This window comes from Canis aureus, chromosome 14, assembly GCF_053574225.1.
Source record: "Canis aureus isolate CA01 chromosome 14, VMU_Caureus_v.1.0, whole genome shotgun sequence".
NCBI classification, from domain to species: Eukaryota; Metazoa; Chordata; class Mammalia; order Carnivora; family Canidae; genus Canis; species Canis aureus.
In genome coordinates, this window is record NC_135624.1 from 30,225,042 (window position 1) to 30,247,855 (window position 22,814).

The 22,814-nt window shown below is 45.3% G+C and overlaps 1 protein-coding gene across 2 annotated transcripts in view; it reads right to left on the reverse strand.

Annotated features, from left to right (window-relative positions):
• The window catches only part of ASAP1 (ArfGAP with SH3 domain, ankyrin repeat and PH domain 1), a 356,668-nt gene that overhangs the window by 30,783 nt on the left and 303,071 nt on the right, over positions 1-22,814 (reverse strand). For both annotated transcript variants that reach the window (XM_077847265.1, XM_077847264.1), the window contains exons 16-24: positions 19,926-20,089; positions 18,214-18,347; positions 16,738-16,829; positions 11,225-11,411; positions 10,917-11,002; positions 9,269-9,384; positions 9,048-9,115; positions 7,946-8,053; positions 5,303-5,531 (exon numbers count right to left, since the gene is read on the reverse strand). In XM_077847265.1, the coding sequence (XP_077703391.1) occupies positions 5,303-5,531; positions 7,946-8,053; positions 9,048-9,115; positions 9,269-9,384; positions 10,917-11,002; positions 11,225-11,411; positions 16,738-16,829; positions 18,214-18,347; positions 19,926-20,089 (1,184 nt within the window). The remainder of the gene's footprint in view (positions 1-5,302; positions 5,532-7,945; positions 8,054-9,047; positions 9,116-9,268; positions 9,385-10,916; positions 11,003-11,224; positions 11,412-16,737; positions 16,830-18,213; positions 18,348-19,925; positions 20,090-22,814) is intronic.

Consider the following 22,814-nt stretch of genomic DNA (forward strand, 5'->3'; position numbering starts at 1 on the left):
ACCTGGCACTCAGGTGACTTGGCTAGTGAACCTGTGCCAGTGGCCACCCCTGAGGTCAAAAATCCCAGACACACTCAGCCTGCAATGTGGCCAGTGCAAGGGCATAGATGCACCATGCTTTAAAAAGGATCAGGGGAGACTGCTAAAAACAGGCGAAAAAAAACCAGATAAAAAAAAATCTGGCATGGATCAGGGATGACAGCCCATGGGATGCTTCAATATAGAGCCGCTCAAGTGGTTATCTTTTCATGAGATTAAAAAAAAAAAAACACCCAGGAAACTATAGTCATCAGTATAGGAATAATGCTGTTATGAGGAAAATATACTTCCTAGGCCAGCCGCCATCATCCTGCAATGCCCCTGACGGTGGCAGGCCACCTTCATGTCCTCCCTTCCTGCCCCCTCCCCGCCCTCTCTGATTACTGCCATGAGCCTTGAATGAAAGGTGCAGAAATGTCGAAGATGCTCACGCAACTATTTGGCTGTGATGCTGCACACATTCTGTAGAAAGACTTTCAGCAAGTCAACCATCACACCCCCAAGGTCTCTGGTGTAGTTTTAGGGGTGTCCCTTCCAGACTCTGGCCACACATTCCTGGGATAGGCTTTTCACTGGCCCTGCTGTGGTTTATTCATTCAGCAATGACACAGCACACCCGCCCCATGCCCGGGATGCAAGGCCTGTTCACTCACAGCCCCTGTGCCGCAGGACAGGGAAACAGAGACTCCCTCGCTCCTCCTGCTCGGCCACCCCTCACGGCGCCCCTCGCTGCTCTCTCTGTACCCCTTGGCTGTGTTCCCAGGGCACCGCCCATCTGTTGAACCAAATACATGCACTCGGATCAAACGGATTCCTATCTGGTGAATGCTCGCTATGCACTAGTTACCACATTGTTTCACGGTCTCTAAGCGGTGAGCCCGCGAGGTCCGCAACCCAATCCTGGTTTTCACAGGAAGACCCCGAAGCTCAGCAAGGTGAGCTAAATATTCAGAAGAAGCCAGGGCGGGGAGAGGGTTAGCGTGTTCACAGAAGGAGCCCCATCTCCAGGGTAGGCAAGAAAGAGGCTTCCTGGAGGAAGAGGAAGAGTGAGGTTTGCTCCACAGAGGTCACGGCTGCCCAGGCCTCTGCAGGGGGCTCTACAGGCCGATGGCTTGAGACGATGTGCTTTGCTCTCAAGCTTCACTCTGGGGTTCACGAGGTCTCCTCACCTAAGCTGATGGTGGGGTGGCACCTGTTCGCCATCCTCTGTGACGCGAGCACCTACGAGCAAGGCCTGCCTGGGGCCGTCGGCCGGCCAGCACCATTCTGCTGCACAGACCGCCTGCTTCCTCTCAGCCCGGGCTGCAGCCTGTCCGAAGCAGGCATGCACGCTACAGAAAACGTGTCTGAAGTGTGGCAGGAAGCCGTACAGGTGGCCGCCTGATAGTCACTGGGGCTACGTGATGCCAGGTTCTAGGGTTCCAAGTCCACGAACTGACGGGAGAAAACTGTCACTAATGTACTATCGGTTTGTGTTTCTCAAAGCTTGAAAAGTCAGTTAAGTGAAGTAAGCTTCCTGTGGTCAGATTTGCCCTTCATTTCCCTAACAAATCCTTTCCTTGGTACATGGTGCCTGCACTTAGCCAGGTTCACTGGAGAGCACCTGCTCATTTATGAGACCAGGGGGGACATCACCTCACCTCTCTTTCCCCAAAGGAACCTTTTTTAGAGGTGAGGAGCTATCGTGGCCGTGGTGTCAGCAGCAGGGCCCTCCCCGGCACTTACTCTAGGCGCTTGGCTAGAGGCTTCCCGTGTGCCTCATTAACCTGTGTACCATCTTGTGTCAGGTCCTGTTTGTGTCCCTGTTACGTAAAACGTGTGCACAACTGTATGGTGGGAGAAAGCCACAGCTCTCCAGCTTTAAGTCACTTAGGAACAGTTACATCAAGCCAACCAATCACAGGCACGCAGCTTGTCTCTGGTCCTGCTCTGGGGGACGGGAGGACGGCACCACCTGCTCACCGTGTTCCTCCGTGTTCTAGAAATGTCTGTGGTTACGGCCTGACATGACAGTCCTAGGGGGCGCCTCTCCCAGGACTTCAGGGCTCTGCCTTTTACAAAATGCTTTCTCCACATACTATCTCACTGGATTCTGAGGATAATCCGTGAGGAAGGCAAGACAGTGATCGACCGCCTTCCTCAACTCGGGAAAGCAGAAACCACACAGTCTGGTTTGAGGAGTCTCTAAGGGCCATTTTTACTTTCTACCCTCTAACAGCCACTGTGTGGCCTGAGATCAGTTCCTCACCCTTTCCCTACCTTAGCTTCCTTGGCTGTACAATGGGTAGCAGACTGACTCACCTTTCAGCATCCTTCCAGCTCTCTAAAGTTCAGGTTCTAGGACATTAATTTTTTGCTTAATGGTAAGAAACAAACCAATCTTGGCAAGCTTGAAGAATTTCAAGTCTTTTTTTATTTAATTAAATTAATTAATTAATTAATTAATTTATTTTTAAGAATTTCAAGTCTTAAACATACTGTAACGTTGGGGGTCAGGGGGCAGGTCCTAATAACTGAGCAGAGAAACATTCTCAGTGAGAAATGTCTGCATACTTAATTTTACAGCTTCACATTTCAAGAGGTTAGGCAGCAAAATATATCTAAGGCTCAAGGGCGGTGAGTTGGGGTTCTGAACTGCCAAATCTCCCCACTCTGACTGGCGCTCTGCTCAAGCACAAGGGGGCTTTGCTTGATGGCAATTTAGGTCCAACTTCCCTGCATTTTGATGAGGCAGCTGGAGATTCTTGAAAATATTCCTGTGCTGAGTCAGAATAATTCTTTCTCCTTCCCCGCCCCCCCCCGCCATACTCCTCTTATTACTGGGGACTTTATCCTGAGTGTCTGCAACGCCTCGCCGGAAGCCGCCATCCGTCCAAGCCCTAAATTCACAGGGTGGAAATGACCATTGCTGCAAGCAGAGAGCTCGACGTCACTTCCATGGAAAATGAGCAACCAAACGAGATTCAAGACATCCTTGTTTTCATGCAAATGGTTCAACAGAATGAAATGAAAAACACATAAGGGCCACAAAACAGAGGAGAATTATCTTTGCACAGAGCGTCAGCTGATTTTCAACAATGTCTTCTAAGATCTCCATTCTAAACATTACCACTTTCCCAAATGTAGGGACACACGAGCCAGGCTAGCTGCAGGGCACAGCTCCCATTTCAAGCCCCTTGGAAAGTCAGGGGGAGCCTACGCTGCTGGTGTCTGTCCGCGTCTGAAGCCCCACTATGAGCAGCCCGGAAGAGCACTCGGGTTCTAGTAGACAGGGATTTCTGTTCTCAATGTCAGGATTTGGGGAGGTGGGCCTTGGGGTTAGTAGCTTGTCCAGGGCTGACCATGGTTACTATGGCCAAGTCTCTGAGCACTTGTTTTAGCAGCTGGATCCTTTAATACATTTGGTCTTTGTTTTCTGTGCCTCTGCTAGAGAGCTAGCTAGAATTTATTCAAGGCAGGAGACAGATGCTTGGCAGCGAGTCAGATAGTATATTTTATGGGTTTCTGTGGTCTCTTGAGATAGAATTATAGAAAAGGATGGAGGGAGGTGAGGCAGCCTCTTGGTTCCCAGGACTCTGGGGTCTTTCTCTTTTGCAGACCTTTTCCAAAATTCTCAGTGACCTGGAGGCCCACCCTGTCTAGATAGGTCATCGCTCTTATGTTGGTGAGCACAATCAGGGGACATGAGCCCTCTCAGAATTTTCTTTGATTATTTTATATTTTATTTTCACGGTCCTCTTTGGGGTACAGAAAGGGAAATTTCTGGTCTTATCCGATTGCTACCCCGACAGGAAAACAGGATCACACAGAGGTGGGAAGCAGCACAGTTCTCTTACTGTGTAGGGCATACCTGCAACTTGAGGGGTTAGTGTTTGAATAAGGGATCTGATGCCTTATTTACGTGCATTCTTGTATAATGTATGGATGGGTAAGAGAAACACTGGAGGTTCAAAGCACTGGCTCACGTGTGCTGTCACTCTTACATTATGGTTACTAGGTATCTTTGATGAGCACCGTTCATGCCAAAACCTTATTTTAGCTTTTCTCCACTATTTTATGATCTATGAGGCCATTTGGGGTCTCTCTAAGAACACAGCTCCCATTTATAACACTATTTCAATGGAGAATAAGCTCTGAAAAAACGCTGTTCTGAATAAAGCTCACATTTCTCAGAAAATAGCCCCAGTGTGATTCAAATAGGCATGGCATTGTGTAGGGAGAGGCCCTCAGAACCTGTGTGAGCATGAGCTGAGCACATAGGGAGAAGCCTGCACTTGAATTTGCTGACCAAGACCGAACCCCAAGCTGCCACTCTGGGTACCTCTCACTTTCCCCCTGGCCCGATGACTCTTTAAATGTTGCCATTTCTGCATCTAAAGTGGTCTCTGTACAGGTGGGAACACTGACTTTCACAGCTGGGCACTCTTTATGGATGTGGGATACGGGACAAGCACTCTGTTGCCACAGACCAAGCCAGCGGACCCTCGGCCCTTGGTGCTGGCCCTGGTGGAGGTTCCAGACGATGAGCTACACAGTGCCCCTCTTCTGGCTAAGATTCTTCCCAGGTAGAGTTTCGTGGAAAAACAATCCTCATGAGGAAGCACAGGAGAGAGGGCTCAGGTCATATAGGACCTGGGTTAGAATCACAGAGATCTGAGAACATTAGGCCAATCACTCAACATCTCTGAACCACAATCTCCTTTGTCTGCGTGATGCCAGCAACTACAACCCACCTCCTTTTGTGAGCATAAAATGAGAAGTGCTGGGCTTAGGGCCTGGCATGAAGCGAGTGCTCCATAACAATGATACACCACTATTACTACTAACATGTCCAGAAGACAGACAGCTTAGTGTAGAGAAAATTAATTTTTCGAAGAAATACTATAATTCCACACTACATCGTATAAGAAAGAACACAGGTTTGGTGCCAGGTGGACCTTGGACTGAATCCCAACTCTACCTGTCACAGGTGGTGTGGACGTGGGCAAGTCACTCTATGTCCATAAGCCGTAGTTTCCTCATCTGTAAAGTGGGCACCAAAGCACATACCTCATAGGACTGTTGTGAGGTGAGCACACGAGGGGCGCTCACAGCACCATCTTACAGCTGGCACTTAGCAAATGGCAAGGCCCTGGTTTCCAACTGTCCCCGACATCACGTTCCGTACCCTGCCACTCAGAGGCACCTCGCAATTTCTACCTCAAAGCTGCGCAGACCGCCAGCTTTGAGGACGGAGGGGGAGAGCCCTCCTCTAAGTCCGTACCTTTCCCGGCGTTTCTAGGAGGCAGCGGAGGAGCCTCTGCGGTCGGTGACGTGGGCGAGTCTGTGCTTGTGGAGACGAAGATCTGGTTGGTGAAGGCGCCGTAGGAGAGCCGCTGCTTGTCCCTCGGGGTGCTGAAGCCCGGCAGTGACAGCTTGTCCTGGGGGGAGATACTGGAGGAGTGGCAAAAGCTCTGAGGCCTCGGGGAGCGCTCTTTCTTGATGGGGCTCGGCTGCGGATGACAGAACAGAGCAGCGGGTGAGGAACTCCCCGAGGCCCACACCTCAGGCTCCGTCGGGAAGGGGGGTTCCTGCGGCTCCCTGCCTGCCGTGCCCCAGCACAAGAGGAGGACGCGGTTCCCCATTACCAGGGGCACAGCAGGGAGACACTGGTTAGCAATCAGAGGCATTCAGGAGCCGAAGGGCATGGTCACAGGTGACCTTTAACGTAACGGATACCTGCCTTCCGCAGGACACCGTGACCAGCACTGACCTGTGTTCCGCCCACGTGTGGTCTCTACGGTGTGTTCCTTCCCAGCCCAACCCTCTCCCATCAGAGTTCTCAGTCCTCACCTCTTTTCTCTTTTTTATATTCCCTTAGAAAGTAGCCTCCACATTGTGGCCCTGAAACACACCTGTGGGTCCAATCCTATCCCTTTGGATCCTAAACTGTCTTCGACTGCCTACGAGGCGTCCCTTGTGTTTGCACAGCAGTGGCATCCCCATAACTTCCCAAGGTGGAAGCCTCAGGGTCACCCAGAGCCACCAGGGCCTGCGTGGACAGCTCAGAAATGTCCCTGGGATCTCCGCCTGGTGCAGGTGCCCGCCCACCAGCCGCCACCGAAGCACAGGCCTCCTGAATAGCCCTGGTTGCAGCTGCTTTCAGCTCCAGCACGTTTTCTACACTGAGGCCAGAGCTGCTGGGGAAACTTGCTCCCTTGACAATTAATCTCTGTTGGCTTCTGACTGCTTGGAGAAAGCCCAAAGGCCAAATTTGGCTCATAACTTGCTTCCCGATCTGGGATCCCTGATCCTGCAGGGCAGCCTCCTGCCTCTCCCACCCACCCACCCACCCATCCACTTGAACGCACCTCACACACGGTGCTTCTAACCATTCCTCAGACTTCCAGCTCTATCACAACCCCTTGGCCTTTGCACATGCTGTTCTCCCTCCCTGGAAAGATGCATTCCTCCCCACTTCTTTGGCTGGCAAGTTTCCTCCCTACTCTCAGAAAACCATCTTCAATGGTACTTTCTTGGTAATTTCCTCACTGCTTTCCAAGGATGAGGCAACTTTTCTGTTCTCTGAATATATCTCAGGGATTTTCCCAAGCTCTTATTATAATGGTTGTTCATTATAATTTGCCTCTTCTTAAAGTAGGACACCTTTGTATGACTATTCCTTACGTGCTGCCTAGGGAAGAGCAAAGGCTCAATACATATCCAACGTGCGGCACCTGAGTGGCAGTCGGTTGGGTGTCTGACTCTTGGTTTCAGCTCAGGTCATTATCTCAGGGTTCTGGAATCAAGTCCCGCATCAGGCTCCATGCTCAGTGGGGAGTCTGAGATTCTCTCTCTCCCTCTCCTTCCATCCCTCCCCTTACTCTCTCTCTCTCTGAAATAAATAAGTAAAAATATGTATCTGATGAAAACTGCATGAATGAACTTTCAAAGGTAGTTCTGAACTACCCATGAGGGTCAGAGAAAACTAGGTTTAATCTTGAGAGTTTCGGGATCCCTGGGTGGCGTAGCAGTTTGGCGCCTGCCTTTGGCCCAGGGCATGATCCTGGAGACCCGGGATCGAATCCCACGTCGGGCTCCTGGTGCATGGGGCCTGCTTCTCCCTCTGCCTGTGTCTCTGCCTCTCTCTCTCTGTGACTATCATAAATAAATAAAAAAAAATTAAAAAAAAAAATCTTGAGAGTATCTTTACTAGCCCTAAGACCTCAGGTTGCAAAAATCTGTGTGCATCAGTTTTCTCTTCTATAATATGGGGCAGTAACAACACCATAGTGGGCTTTTGGTAAAAATTACTGAGGTAGCACAGAACAAACGTGCTTCCCACTGCCTAGTCCATACCCAAGTTCTTACTATCTCCCAGCTTTTTATTTATGAAGTAGCTGTTCTAATGGCTAATTTTATGTCTTCACCTTGCTGGGCTATGGCACCCAGGTGTCTGGTCAAATACTGGTCTAGATGCTGCTGTGAAGGGATTTTCTTTAGATGTAGTTAACGTTACATTAGATTTCCAATAAAAGGAATTACCCTCCATAATGTGGGTAGGCTTCCTCCAATCAGCTGAAAGGCTCTTGGGAAGATACTGAGGACCTCCAGACACCAGACCACACCATCAGTTCCCACCAGCCCACCTCATACCCTAGGTACTCACTAGCCCCCACAATCACATGAGCCAATTCCTAAAGATAAATTCTGATCTCTCTCCCTCTGCCTTCAACCATACTGGGTCTGGTTTTCCAGAGAACCCTGACTAATACAGCTGTGGAACCCAACAAGGATCAAAGAAGGAGCAAAGTAACTGGCCCTGGGTCAAAAGACCAGACACAGTCTTGCGAAGAACAATCTCATCTATGTGGCACAGAAAACCTGGGAGCAGCGGCAGGAACTCAGAGGCGCTGTTTGCACTCACTTTGTCATCCAGGTCATCATCGCTCTCATCCATCTCCTCCTGTCGCAGGTTCCACTCATATTCCACGTGGACGTGTGGGTTGAACTTCCCAGATTTAGCCTGGGAAAGCTGAAAGTAACAGCAGGGATAGCCACGTTATTGGAAGTGTTAGCCATCCCACTTTTACATAACCACTGAACAAATCCCACCTGGGTCCTGGTTTCAAATGAATCACCAGGAGCTGCCTGTAGGGCAAAACTCTGAGTCTACAGGGCTGAACTGCTGGAGGATTGGCTTCACAGGAGTTGCCCGGAATTACATGCAGAGTCTTTCTTAGTTTGGTAACATGAATTCTCTCTCAAATTAAATTAAAAGCTTTCTTAAACATTCTTAAAAATGAGCCTCTAAAGTGTAAATCCCTGGCTGGAAGGCAAAATCAAGAGTTAGTGCAGTAGGAGAGGTAAGCCTTTCAAGTCAGACAGTCCTGGATTGATTCATGGACCACTTTTCTTATCCATAAGATGGTAAGATCCACAGCTTCCTCACAGGATTCTCCTAAAAATAAAAACGTACACCTGCTGGCCTGCAGCTGGCACTGGGCAGAAACTCAGGGGATGGAACTTATTTTTTTGTCTCATCCTTCCCCACTGGTAAGAGATTCATGCTATGCTAAAGTCCAGGTGATACACAAGAACCAATGGGGTCAAAACGCTGGGGCTGGAGGGGGAAGCCGTGCAGTTAATATTTTGAAAACCACTATATTCTGAACTTAACTTGCCCAGTTTTTGGACGTAGCTCCCAAATAATTCTTCTTTACTACTGAGCTGCAGGGAAAACCTAAGGGTCTGGCATATAAAAACCATGACCTTAATTTATAAGCCTGTCTGGTAATAATATCTTTCAAATGCCTTTTAGCTCCTATGTCACAACTGCTCTGAGAAGACACAGAATGGCAAATTTATCATCCTACCACTTTTCCAAATGTAGCCTTAGTGCCTGTCTGAATTTCTTTAGCCAACGTTCAGAGAGATGAATCTGTTTCTTTTATCCCAATTCCAGCTTCTGAGAATGACATTTTAAGGCAGCTGGTGTCTAATGGATACCCCACCTCCATTTTGCTTACCAGATCTTCACACTGGGTGGCTTTCAATCTCTTTGCTATGTCCAGGGCAGTCTCCCCAGCTTGGTTAACTACAACAGGGGGGAAAGAAATCGGCATCATTATCTAAGGTATATATTGAAAAGGTTGCAGACAATAATCAGATTATAATGTAACACTCGAGTCTCAGTTTTAGCTAACTGAATGCTGACTCTTGTTATGAAGACGCTTGGTCACGCTCTTACCGACACTCACGGTGGGCTTGCTCCTGAGAAGAAGCTTCAAACACTCGGGTTTACCGTACATACTGCAGTAGTGTAGAGCCGTGTTGCCCAGGGCTGTCTGCTTATCCAGGTTCCCACTGAAGAATTAAAATGTTACCAGAAAAAAAGTATAACTTAAAATGCCATTTAAATAGGGCATGAATAATTTAAAGCTACAGATGAATCACTTATTTCTGTGCTAACAACGGAGTTAAGTTTGAGAACTACTTATAAGCAAGGAAAACGATGATGCTGCTAACATTACACCTCCATTTATAAGCCACATGATGACAGCAATAGCCAGCATTTTCTGAGTGCCTCCTATGGGACAGACACTCTCACTTTTACATATCTTGGCTCATTTCACAGATGAAAACACCAAGGTGCAAAGAGAATGAAGTACCTGCTTTCAAGACTATCATGGCATGGAAGATGGAGTAGGGATCTGAAAAAAGGCAGTTTGTCCCAGAGCCAACACTCTTAACTACTACACTGTACTACCTCCAAGGAGAGGGGTGGACATTCATACAATGTGGCTTGTGTCCAGGCACCATTCTTCACATGTGGGTTCAGATCCCCTTGCTATTTTGACCACTTGTCTTTGGATGAGCTTCAGTTACTCCTAATAATCCGTGGCTTACAGAACTACCCACTGAAGAATATGGCAAGTCCAAACTTCCTGTGTTCAATACTGTACTCCTATTACTATGTCCCAAATTTGACTTAGTTATTGAGTCAGTCACACACTGTACAGTTTTTTTTTTTTTATTTTTTAAAGATTTCATTTATTTGAGAGACGGAGAGACACAGAGCACGAATGAGGATGAGTGGGGGTGGGGAGGCGCAGAGGGAGAGGGAGAAGCAGACTCCCCGCTGAGCAGGGAGCCCAACATGGGGCTCTATCCGAAGACCCCAGGATCATGACTTGAGCTGAAGGCAGATGCTTAACCCACCGAGCCACCCAGACACCCTGACACTATAGTTTTATTTTTTATTTTTTATTTTTTTATTTTTTTAAATTTTTATTTATTTATGATAGTCACACAGAGAGAGAGAGAGAGAGAGAGAGAGAGGCAGAGACACAGACAGAGGGAGGAGCGGGCCCCATGCACCGGGAGCCCGACGTGGGATTCGATCCCGGGTCTCCAGGATCGCGCCCTGGGCCAAAGGCAGGCGCCAAACCGCTGCGCCACCCAGGGATCCCCCGACACTATAGTTTTATAGTGAAATTATGAACAATGAAAACTCATAGATGCTGTGGAGCTGTGCTGTTAAGTCTTCCCTCTTACAATCTTTCCTAATGCAGTGGGTTTTGACAGAGACAGGATTTTATATCTTTCTAGGCCAGAGCTGGCAAGCTATAGCCTATAGGCCATGCCTGGCCCTCCATTTGTTTTTTAAATAAAGCTTTATTGGAACACAGCCATGCTCAATCATTTACATATGGTCTATGGCTGCTTTCACAGTACAATGGTAGAGCTGAATAGCTGTGATAGAGACCTCATGGTCTGCAAAGTCAAAAATAGTACCTGACTCTTTACAGAAAGCTTGTTGATTTCTGATCTGGGCCCCTGAGAAGACTGGTTTGCATTAACTTATAAGGTGTACTCAGAGAAGATGAAAAGCATACCAGTTTTGTACAAGGAAGTCAACCAAATGGAGAGACGTCTGGTCTGCAGTTCGGACTGCAAGATGAAGTGCTGTCTCCCCAAGCTCCTGAAAAGGACAGGATGAGTGTAAGTAGGGTAACCGCAGATCCTACTTTACCTATAGCAGCTTTGTTCATATCAGCTACCTGGAAGTAATTATTAACGAGTACTCCTCTCACTCTCAAATTGTCTTGATTTAGACACGGTCACTCAATGTATTAGAATCTCAGTATCTTTTACATTCATTTTCCACATTCTGTTTTATCTTATGGTTTTAGTGGAGCCTCACCTGTCCGGATTCCAGCAGTGGTTCCATTAGCTCCACCCCCTCTGCATAGACTTGAATTAGTGCAAGTAAATCCCTGGATTTGATGGCCTCGAGCAATTCATTCAGTTTAGCTGATGGAGATGAACAGGCCTTCCTTGAAAACTTATGATCTACATACTTTGCGGTAATATATTCTTTCCGTACAGTCCTAAAACAGGGCAAAACAACGTGAACAAAGATTTTTTATTTTCTATGAGCTAAGAAAAATCTACATTTTTCTGAAAAAACAAAACAAAACAAAACAAAACAGTTCTCTTTAAATGAGATAGACTCACCTGTACTTCTTTCAGGATTTAAACAAACCAGGTTCTAAACCAAGTTACTTCATCACAGACAGGATGAAGAAACTGACATATATATGTAGTAGTGTATATGCAAGCAATATATAGTTACAGAATTAATGAGCTCACAGATCATAGCGGATTTCTTTTCCACTTTGAGCAACAGCTTGAGAAATCTGGTATTTACTACTTCAAATTCAGATACATATGAAGTATACAAAGAAATTAAGAAATTTTATTTTATTACTTATTTTTGAGCTTCAGAATAAAGGGGAGTTGTCTTTCCTGCAGGTTCAGTTTGGGAGTTACTCCCTAAGTCTGAGTGTGTGTAAGCGTTTCTATTCTTTTCTTGAGGACTCATCCTTTCTCCACTTCAGGTTTTGCCCCAAACTCCGGGACTGAGGCCAGCCACCTCCCAGCTACAGGGGTGAGGATCTGACCTAAGTAGCCCCTGGTTACTTTTGTCACCTTTGGTGAAAGGCTGAAATGGAAGTCCACTCAGAGGAAAGGAAAGAAGAATCGGGGAAGCGAGCTAGGATCCAGATGATACTGTTTGACATCCTGGAGCCGGCCATACCTGAACTTATCCCATGATTTTCCCAGTTACATGAGCCACTTAATAAGAAAGCAGTAAATGGATTTTGGGTTCAAATCCTAGTTCTACAGCACACCAGCTGCATGACCTTGGGCAAATTACTTCATCTTTCATAAGCTTTAGCTTTTTCGTCTGAAAATGGGGAGAATAGCACATTGGTGTATTTTGAATTAAAGAATGTACAGTACTTATAAGCTGCTTTCTTTCTGAGAAAGCTCTAACTCATGGGACATAAGATTTCTTGCTCAGGAAAAGGTATTCCATCTGTGAAGGCTACTGCTGTTTCTTACCATCCCCCCCACCCCCATCCCACAGTGTCACTATTAAAACCAAGCTGATGCCTCTTCATTTCATTCTGGGTCAGTAGTGAAGGGGTGAGCTGATTGATGGTAGCACACGCCCTTTGGTGACTTGTAGATTCAGCTCAGTGACTAAGATCCTACTTTTATGGGTATCCTTTATACTCAAGTCAAAGTCCTTTGAAGATGGCCACGGCCTGATGAGCTGGAGGACTTTCAGACGTGTGAGAGGTTGGCCGAAACCTGCCTTCTGGCCTCCCACTGCACGTGACTTTACAAAGTTTGAAAGGCAGCTACTGTGTGACAGATGAAGTATCAGATTTAAGAATGAAATGGCTTGATTTAATTCCGATATCAGATGCTAGCCATGTGACCCGGGGTAAAGCTATGCCTCAGTTTCCTCATCTGTAAAATATTAGTAGTCCTACCAGTCTTACTGCCTTCCGGGGAAGCAAGAGTAGATATGGAACAAAGAATGACACATGATCATGGGTTCATATATAAGCTTCCTTTCTAGTATTATCCAAGATGGTAGAGGGAGGATCGATGGTAGGAAGCTATAGGAGGGAAATCTGAGACAGCTGTCTCCATGTATTGAGCTAAGTTGTGGCACCATCTGTGGGAAGGCTTCTTAGCACTAGAAATGTCGTGCAGATGCCACACAATAATTTGGTAGAAATGATGCTGAGGGCACCTAGTATTGCATGGGGAGATGCCCCAGACCACTCTGAAGAGCACTTCCACCTTGGGTCTCTACTTCCATGGCTACAGAAAGTGGCTGAGCTCTCCACAGGCATGATGTTCAACTCTTCCTGGGCTCAACCACAGTCCCCGGCAGTAAAAGGCTTTCTGACATGGAGTGACAGGGAAGATGGAAAACAGATGTGTCTGAAAGTTGACATCAGAGCTCTACCTGATGGCTGATGAAAGACAACTTGCCTTGTGTCCTTGCCACACCTGGCCCTTCCCACTCACCCTGGTGCAGGTAATGGCATTCGCTATTTACCTAGACGCTCAGGCCCAAACCTTGGGTGTCAATTTATAGTTTAATTAAATGTCCCATGTTTGAAGTGGTCAGCAAATCCTGTGGACTCTTCCTTCAAAACATATGGAGAATCCAACTACTTTCCACCACCTTCACCACTCCATTTTAGTCCACACCATCTTTGTTTCTCAGTGGACCTGGTGTTAAGTTTCTCCTTGGTGAAACCCGCTCCTCCATCTCTCCCTCACAGACCAGCCACAGCTGGGTTTCTCAACCTCAGCCCTAGTGACACTGTGGTTGGATGATTCTTTGTCATGGTTGCTGACTTTCGCATTGTAGGATGTTTAGCAGCATTCTGGTGACTCCCTCTGCTTAAAGCCTTCTAATCACACAGAAAATAAAATCCCCAAACAACCCATTACCTAAAAGGCCCTCTGCGAGCTGGTTCCATCTCCATTGTGCATGGCGTCTGTGGCCACTCTCCTGCTCAGGCCTCTAGCTATACCTGCCTTCTTGTTACTGTGAGGAATGTGCCCAGCCCGTCCCTGCCTCAGGGCATCTTCACCTACCCTTCCATCTCCCAGGCTCGCTCCCCCATCCCTCCACCCCATGTGTGTCCTTCATATCCTTTAGATCTTCATCAAATGTCAAGTCCTCAGTGATATTCCTCGAACATCCTGATGACAATGCCTCCTATGCTTCATCTTCTTACCCTATTATATTTTCTTCAAAGTACTCATTACCATGCTTTGTGCCCTCCTCTCCACAGTTGGAATGTAAGCAGGACAGGAGCTGTCATGTTCACTACTGTATCATCAGCACTTAAAAGAGTGCCAGGAACATAGAAGCTGCTGAATAGGAGGGAGTAAACTGTGTGTCACCAGGGATCTGCTTTGTTCTTCAGGGCTGCTGGCCAAATAAGAGGATGGTGATAATGAAGACTATGGTCGTGGGGACAGTAACGGTGAATTCACTACATATTGCCCGAAGCACTGCTGACTCAACCACTTCTGTCCTCACCACACCCTCGGAGACTAGCACAGACAGGTGGGGTTACTTGCCCCAGATCAAGATTCGGGAATTGGGGGACACCTGGGTGGCTCAGTGGTTAAGTGTCTGCCTTCAGCCCAGGGCATGATCCTGGAGACCCCGGATTGAGTCCCACATTAGGCTCCCTGCATGGAGCCTGCTTCTCCCTCTGCCTCTGCCTGTGTGTGTCTCTGCCTCTTTCTCTGTGTCTTTCATGAATAAATAAATAAAATCTTAAAAAAAAAAAAAAGATTCCAGTAGTCTGGAAACTTAGTCACTCCGTTAGAGATTATATGGAGGCTCACAAACATTTTGGAGGGAAGGCCTGAGAGAAGCCAGATGACCATGGGAGGTCACAGAACAGACGGGCCAGAGTGGGCTGCCTACCGTGAAGGAAGCAGGAAATACAAATCCAAGCAGGAAATACAAATACAAAGTTTATCCTAAAGTGATGCCTCCAAGGCATGGGCCACATAAACATTTAAAACTGCTGCTGAGGCAGGAATGCACTGTATATCGGAGCGCTCACTGCTTCCTGCTCTTTGGCGTAACTTCAGATAGTGTTTGTTCGTGGCTGTTTTGTGATCAAATTCACTTCTGAAAAAGCTTTACTTCTCAGTGTGTTTTGTGCTCATTAGTGTGGAAAGACAGCCAAACCGTTTCTGCCAGGACGGAGCTTGAGCACTGTTGTTTAAGCCCAACGCCCTGAGACAGGGTTAGGATATTAAGTAGGTGCCCAACTTCCCTGACTTCTTCTGTGACACTTTCACAGGAATAAGGAAGTGACTGTCTAATTTCTAGATTAATAGCCACCTTCCTCTCCAGATGGCAGGCATCACGAGGACAGAGTTTACATCTAGTTTATGTTTTGCCTGTTCCCCAGCACCTGACACACTGCAAAGGATGCAGTGAGCATGCAGCACGCATTTGTTGGATTCAAGGAAAGACCACCACTGAGAGGCCTGCTGGGAGATTGTATCTCATGATTTTGGAATGAAAACATCATGTTTCTTGACTGTGCCCCATAACTGTCTCAGTGCTCTGTGGACGCGGTGCCTGAGTAACCCCCAAGGAGGGGCTTGGCAAACATTCGGGTGGGCATCTACCTCACAAAGGCTCCCCGCTTAGTTGAGCTGGAATAGGAGCTGTCTTCCTTTTTTTTTTTTTTTTTTTTTTTAATATTTTATTTATTTATTCATGAGAGACACAGAGATGCAGAGACATAGGCAGAGGGGGAAGCAGGCTCCATGCAGGCAGCCCGATGTGGGACTCGATCCTGGGACCCCAGGAATACGTCCTAGGCTAAAAGTGCTAAACCGCTGAGCCACCCAGGGATCCCCAGGAGCTGTATTGCTATCCATGCATGGTACTTAAGAATTTTAAGTGTAAATTCAATGTGAAAACATTTTTTAATAAGTTCAAATATTCACATGACTCAAAAAATAAAAATGATACCAAAAATTGTTTACTGAGGAGGGCTCATGACCACGACCACCCCAGAGTACGAACTTTTATTAGTTTCCTGTGTATTTGCCTGTGTTTCTTCCCATAAACACAAATAAATATGTTTATGTGTTTTTGACCACCCTTCCCCTGACTGGAAGGCAGGAGGTTTTGGTGCAGTGCTCCACACCTTGCTTTTTTGTCTAATGGTAATTCTTGGAGTTTGTCCTAAATCAGGATAAGTAGCTCCCTTATTCTTTTTACATCTGCATAGAGTTCTTCTATGTGGCTGTACCCTAAGCTATTTTAAGCAGAGGCCTATAGATAAATGCTTGTTTTTGTTCCTCATCTCTTCCTACACAGAACAGGAGTAAATTCTCAGAAGTGACACTGCAAAGTCAGAGTTGATGTGATGTTAATGACTGTGATAAATATGGTGACTCTGCTCCTCCTGCGCAGGGTACCATTAGCAAACCCATCAGCAGTGCCCAAGACAGAGCGTCTGTTTCCCCACAGCTTCACGGGTAAGCGTTTGGACTTTGGCTCATCTAATAGGAATGGGCCACTGCTTTTGTCTGTCTCTTGTTTATCATAACATGCCAGGATTTGGAGATAACCACCCTTATGAAGACATTCTCCACAGAGCAGCTGCAACTGTAGCTACCTAGGGGACGGTGTAGTAAACATCATCTGTGCACTCTAGAAATACACTGCAAAATACTTTGCTTTGCTTTGTGTTTTCCTATTGGGTTTTCCTCTGGAGAAAAAAAAAAATACTATAACCATTAAGCCACTGCTTAATTGAAGAATGGTAAAGAATTCAGTGTATTAGAAGTACTTACATATCACTTGAAGGTGTGGGTTTTGGCGAGGGGCTGGGTAAATTTGCTTCCATAATATCATTAAAACTATTGTTTCCTACATTCTTGGCCAGCTGTAACATAAACAAAACACAGTTCAGCCACTCTTTACTTACTAGTTTAAACATTTCCTATGATTTGCTTTTGAGATTTGTGAATGTGTATCTTTCCTTCATTTGACTCAGGATACAAACCACCCATTCATCTGGTCAACAGGTATTTACAGAGACCTACTATGTGCCAGGCATGGAACCTTAGAGTGCTGGAAATAAAGAGAGGGGTAAACCGTATTCCTTCCTGTAGGAGCCAACAGACTTGCAGGGCCATTGATAAGATAACCAATACTTTTTATAAATACAATGTTGATAAATGTTGAATAGGATATAACCCCCTCACCCCATACACCCTGAGATTAGACAGCAGGTCATACAAGTGAATCTAGGTTAAATGCTTAACGGTAGCAATTGTTTTTCAATCTCTATCATACCTCATTTTTAGACTGAGAAGATTTACTGGGCAGAGGAGGAGGTAGGATTCCTTTATATTTGGGGTACATGTAAAGATGCTGCAGGGAGCAGTTTCTGAGTTCAAGACCCTTCCAGGAAAATCTGTCCTGAAGGACCTCTGGTTGTTCAGATAATTTGGGGAGCAACGCAAAACTTAAGAAACATTCATGCTATCGGGTCTCTGAAGGAAAATTCTTGGGTTTATCACTTGGCAAGTGTCTAAGATTTGGACTATCCATATTTCTAGTTGTCAACTGGGTTTCATTACCTTAAATCAAGGAGATGGAGTGATACCACTTCCAGACTAAAGAAGAATGTGTTAGGTATAATAAGATCAGAGCTTTTTTTCTTCTTCTTCAATTCTGATGTGAATCAAGGAGTTAAGCATTAGTATGATACTTCCTAAATTTGCTACTTCCTCAATTGGGCTAACACAACAGAGACTGACCCACCACCGCTTAGAAGTTTCGGGTTAACGAGTGATGGGCTTTATTGGCGGTAGCTAACAGGTCACAATTCATGGGGGGCTTGTAACAAACTTACGAATAGTGAAAAGAGAGAAAAACTCTTTATTCACTATAGTTAGTAACTCAGGCCACTAAGAAAAGTGATTATTTGAGTTTAACACCTAATTCCCTTTACTGCTCTTGTAGTCAATCATCTTGAGTCAATCATGTGAAAACTAATTCTGAAAAAAGGCAGCTTTGAAAAAGCCCATCCCAGGAGAAAAGAGCCAGTTTAGGTGAACTAATTATACAAATGTGTGATTCATCAGTTCTTTAGAAAGGAAAAAGAAATAGTCAACATTACATACCACAAATTTACATTTTAAATACCCATGCAAATTCACTAAATTCAGGAACTGCAATTCTTTGTACTCAGCAAAAAGAACAGTCCAAAGCCATGTATTATTTATGACAGCAGTCATTCCCAAGGACAGGTCACTACTTACCAAGAGTTCAGAAGTTCCTAATTTGTCTAGTTCCAAAGACTGAATGCGAGAAATGTGAACCCCCATTTCCCTATGGATGCCGGAACATTCTATACAGGTCAAAATACCCAAGTTGGTGGAAAGCCAGGTGGGTTCTGTGGGGAAAGAACATTTTGAAGACAATGAAACAAACACAATACCAAATTTAATTGTGCCAACTACAAAGGAAACGAAAACAAGAGTGGTAAACCTTGTTAAGAATTAATAGGGAAAGATTTAAGTGGAAGACACAGATGCTTTCAGTTTAGCCTAGAGGCTCATATGAAGCTTACCAGCTTCTCGGAGAGCAATATGGGTGATAAAGGAAATTAAAAAAAAATTTCTTTCAATATTGAATTGAAAACAAAATTAAGTTCTTCATTCTTGTGAAAATGTGAGAAAGATTTTTCCTGTGAAGCCCCATGAAACATCCTCTCTAAGCACCTGTGTCTTTCTTGGCAGCTGCACAGACTGATGTGCAGCTCATGGGGACATGGCATAAGCTGTCATTAACCTTCCAGTTACAACCTGCATTAACCCACAATTCTGGTCACGGCTTCTCCACAAGCACTTCCCAGTAATAAGACAGTTGTAAATACTGAACGTCAAAGACTTCTTTTCACAGGCCTAAGCTATTTCTACAGCCCCCAAGGGCTCCACACCAGGGAAAGTATTTCCTTGTTACCAAAACTGTCAGGGTTCACTCTCTGTGGAAAGCTTGTTTCTGAGAGGTCAATACTCGAGTACTAACGACTCCGCTGCCACATCCTCACTATGTGAGTGTGTGAGTCACTATCACACATGCACATGAACATAGTAGAACCTGGAAGATTTGTCTCCGAGATGCTCGTGGCATGTTGTACGGAGAGTCCATTTTCACAAGGAAAACCATTAGAAAGTATATCATAAAGCTTAAGAAGCACAGGTTTGTGTCCACCTTCTGATCCCTACTAGATGTGTGACCTTGGGAGATCACTTAACTTCTCAGAGTCCCCTAGTTTTCTCAGCTGTAAAATGGCAAGGTTATCAGTGTATCACAGAGCATCTGCGAAGATTCAGTAAGAAAATACAGGCTAAAACAACTAGCAGAATCCTTATTACAATGTAAGCACTGAATGCATGTTACCTGTCGTCAATACCTACGTAATACAGAAGCTACCTGAAATCAGGAGCTTGGGGGAAGGGAATATCCACGTGACATAGAGGTTGGGGGGGTTTCACTGAGCAGAAAGGAAGGAAAGTAATGTACAATGTGTTGGGATGGTTTCATATGTAGCATTTCAGGAAGTCCTCAGAACAAAAGAGGTTTATTATCCAATTTTAGGATAGGAAACAGAAGAGGAGGACAGTAAAGGCACTCAGCATGAGGTCATCCAAGCTGGCTGGTGATTCAACACCAGGATGATGGACTCCATGTCCAGTGCTCTCTCCATATATCCATGGGGCTTGTTTAACTGGAAGCATTTGGGCAGGTAGCCATTTGGGGCATTTGAGGAGAGCAGGTGGGAGTTTGCCAGGCTGAGCAAATAGCATGTTTTAGAGCAGCTCACAGGTAGGACCATTCCAGTTGGAAATGTGTGGTGGGTGTATATCTATGCCCATAAGGAGATAAAGACTTAAATAACTAGCTCATTTTTATTCTATGGGAGGAGAAAGGCTGTTGAACAAGCTGGCTCAGGTTTGGGGGCAAATACCTGACGAGCCACAATCACAGCAGACGTCATTCCCAGGGAGCCGCTGGACATCCTCAATAATGGCTTTTGTCAGGTCTTCCAGGCTGTTCTCTCCCGTGCTCTGCTCTCCACGGAAGGCCATGGTTAGGGCCTCTTCTTTGCTATTCGTCAATACTGATATCCATCTGTTATTGAAAATGAAAGGAAGGAGACGTAAGAGCACAGCCACCGTTTTCTCCTCCTACTGAAAAAAAAAATCCCTTTTCGTCAAGAACATCCAAGAGATTCCCGTTCACCCTAGCCCTAACGTGAGGGAAAATGTAAGAAATTAAATCCAAAGGAAAGAGAAAGTCAAAAGAATGCAAAGCAACACGTTGAAGAAAACAAAACAAGGGAGAAGAACAGAAGAGAGGTAAAATCAGGAAAACTGAGGACGCGCAGGGGTGATGAGGTGGGTGCATTTCCACTTGGACAGAGTAAAGTGAATGTCAGAATGAAGAGGACTCGCAGTGGGACTAACCCAATGCAAGGATGAGAAAAAACTGGCAGTAAATGGATAGAAGGCAAGATAGTTTAGCACACAGCATCTGTTCTCTGGAAGTCTGTTTCATGAGCAACCATGAGAATTTATGCTCGTGGAAAAGGTATATTGATACGGAAACATGCTGATGTTAATAATATGAAATAAAAAGTACAGATTATTAAATCACACACACAGGATGATCACAGTATGAACTGAACAAAACCACTGTCTGCGACCAGTCTATGCATAAAACCACCCCAATACACAATAATAAGTGTTTGTTATTAACATGAAATGACCGCAGAGTGGAACAGTTAATCAGGTGTTAAAATTTAAATTGTCAACTAGTTTTTCTAAATTGATTTTTTGTTTTTTTAAAAAAAGCAGAAAGACTTTATTTATCTGACAGAGAGAGAGAGAGAGAGAGAGAGACAGTGCAAAACTATAGCCAGGAGGAGGAGGAGAGGGAGCAGCAGGAACCCCGCTGAGCAGGGAGCACAATGTGGGGCTCGATCCCAGGACCCCAGGATTATGACCTGAGCCAAAGGTAAATGCTTAACTCCAACTGAGCCACCCAGGTGCCTCTAAACTGATCTTTTAGAATCGAAGCTTAGTTGACAAAGTTTTCAACTAAGTTTTGGAGGGACACTGGGGAAATGCTGACAATATCATGTTTTCTGAAATAAATAAGAAAAAAACTGTTTATGTGATATAATGCCAAATTTAAAGGCATATAGGGTTTAAGTACTTCTGTTTGGGGGAAAGACGGCTACAAGGAAATTCACCAAAATGTTAATATTGGCTGTCTCTGAGTAATTTTCTGTAGGAATAATGGACAGATAGAATGCTTGACTCTGCCTGTCAATAATTTTCCAAACCTATAATGGGTTTGTATTACTTTCCTGATTGATTGAGGGGGGCAAAAAAAAGCTAAGTTCATTTTTTTTTTTTTTTTAAAGAAGAAAATGAAAAACATTTCCAAACCAGTGTGTTCTCACCTACTGCATGGACAGCTAGTAAGTGCTCCCAGCAGAGAACACAGAGGTCCAGAACGGAGGCTCTGGCTTTTCTGTGTGTCTGGTCGGAGGACACAGATATGACCCAAAGGGCTATCTACAAAAAGTGTTGAATAAGTAATAGAGCAAAGAGAATTACAAGCCAAATCACCTGGAATGTGTGAACTGCAAGGCACGCCGGCTACTGTAGGCGGCGCAAAGCTTCTGTGTGTTGGAAGAAATACATCTGTACAGCTCAGCGTTTCCACTGTGCTGCAAACACTCAACACCTCAAAACCAACAGCCTCGGAATGGAGGCGAGGGGGAGTGCCATTCAGTACCTTCTAGATTATATTTTTTCTATCATTTAGTCTCAAGCTAAAAACTAGAAATTGTCTTCTTAAAAACAATTCAAGGGATGCCTGGTTGGCTCAGTGGCTGAGTGTCTGCCTTTGGCTCAGGGCATGATCCTGGGTCCTGGGATTGAGTCCCCCATCAGGCTCCCTGTGAGGAGCCTGCTTCTCTCTCTATGTCTCTGCCTCTCTCTCTCTCTCATGAATAAATAAATAAATCTTTAAAAACAATTCAAAACACTGGGCTCAACAGTGTATTTAACCAGTGGCACCATGTTACTGGAGTTTTCAGTCTGTCTGCAGAGTCTCTGCTTTGCCTTCCTCAAGTATTAGGGCATTTCAGCTATCTAATATACCAGGATCTGATCGACTGCGTACCAAGGACTTAGGTTTTTTTGTTGTTGTTGTTGTTTTTTGAGACAGTGTGAGCACGAGAGGTGGGGGGAGGGACAGAGAGAGAGAGAGAAAATCTCAAGCAGACTCCATGTCCTGTACAGAACCCGATACAGGGCTTATCTCATGACCTTGAGGTCATGAACTGAGCTGAAATCAAGAATACGATGCTTTATCGACTGAATCACTCAGGTGTCTCCCCTTTATGATATTTGAGATATAATCCTCCAGCAAGCCTCTGAGTTGGGGGTGACAGTTCTTTTAGAGGAGGAAGCACAAGCCTAGAAATGTTTATGACTTGCAAGGTCCTCCAGCAGGACCGGTGTCACACTGGACAGAGACATTTGCACTGATTCCCCTTTCCAGGGTTCCTTCATGATGCCACATTTACCTCCTCACTCAAGAGATCAGGACAGACGGACAAATAAATAAATAAATAAATACGTACGTACGTACGTAAGTTGGTACTGATACTTAGAACCAAAGCCATCTCTGACAATTAAAAAATAAACTTTTAAAATTAAAGTAACAAGCATGCCAAAAAGTATAAGAAAATAATGCATCGTTGTATTTTAAGATTATAAGGTTGCTTTGAGTTTACAGGATTAATAATGTTGGCACTGTACTAGGAGTTTTACGCATTGTA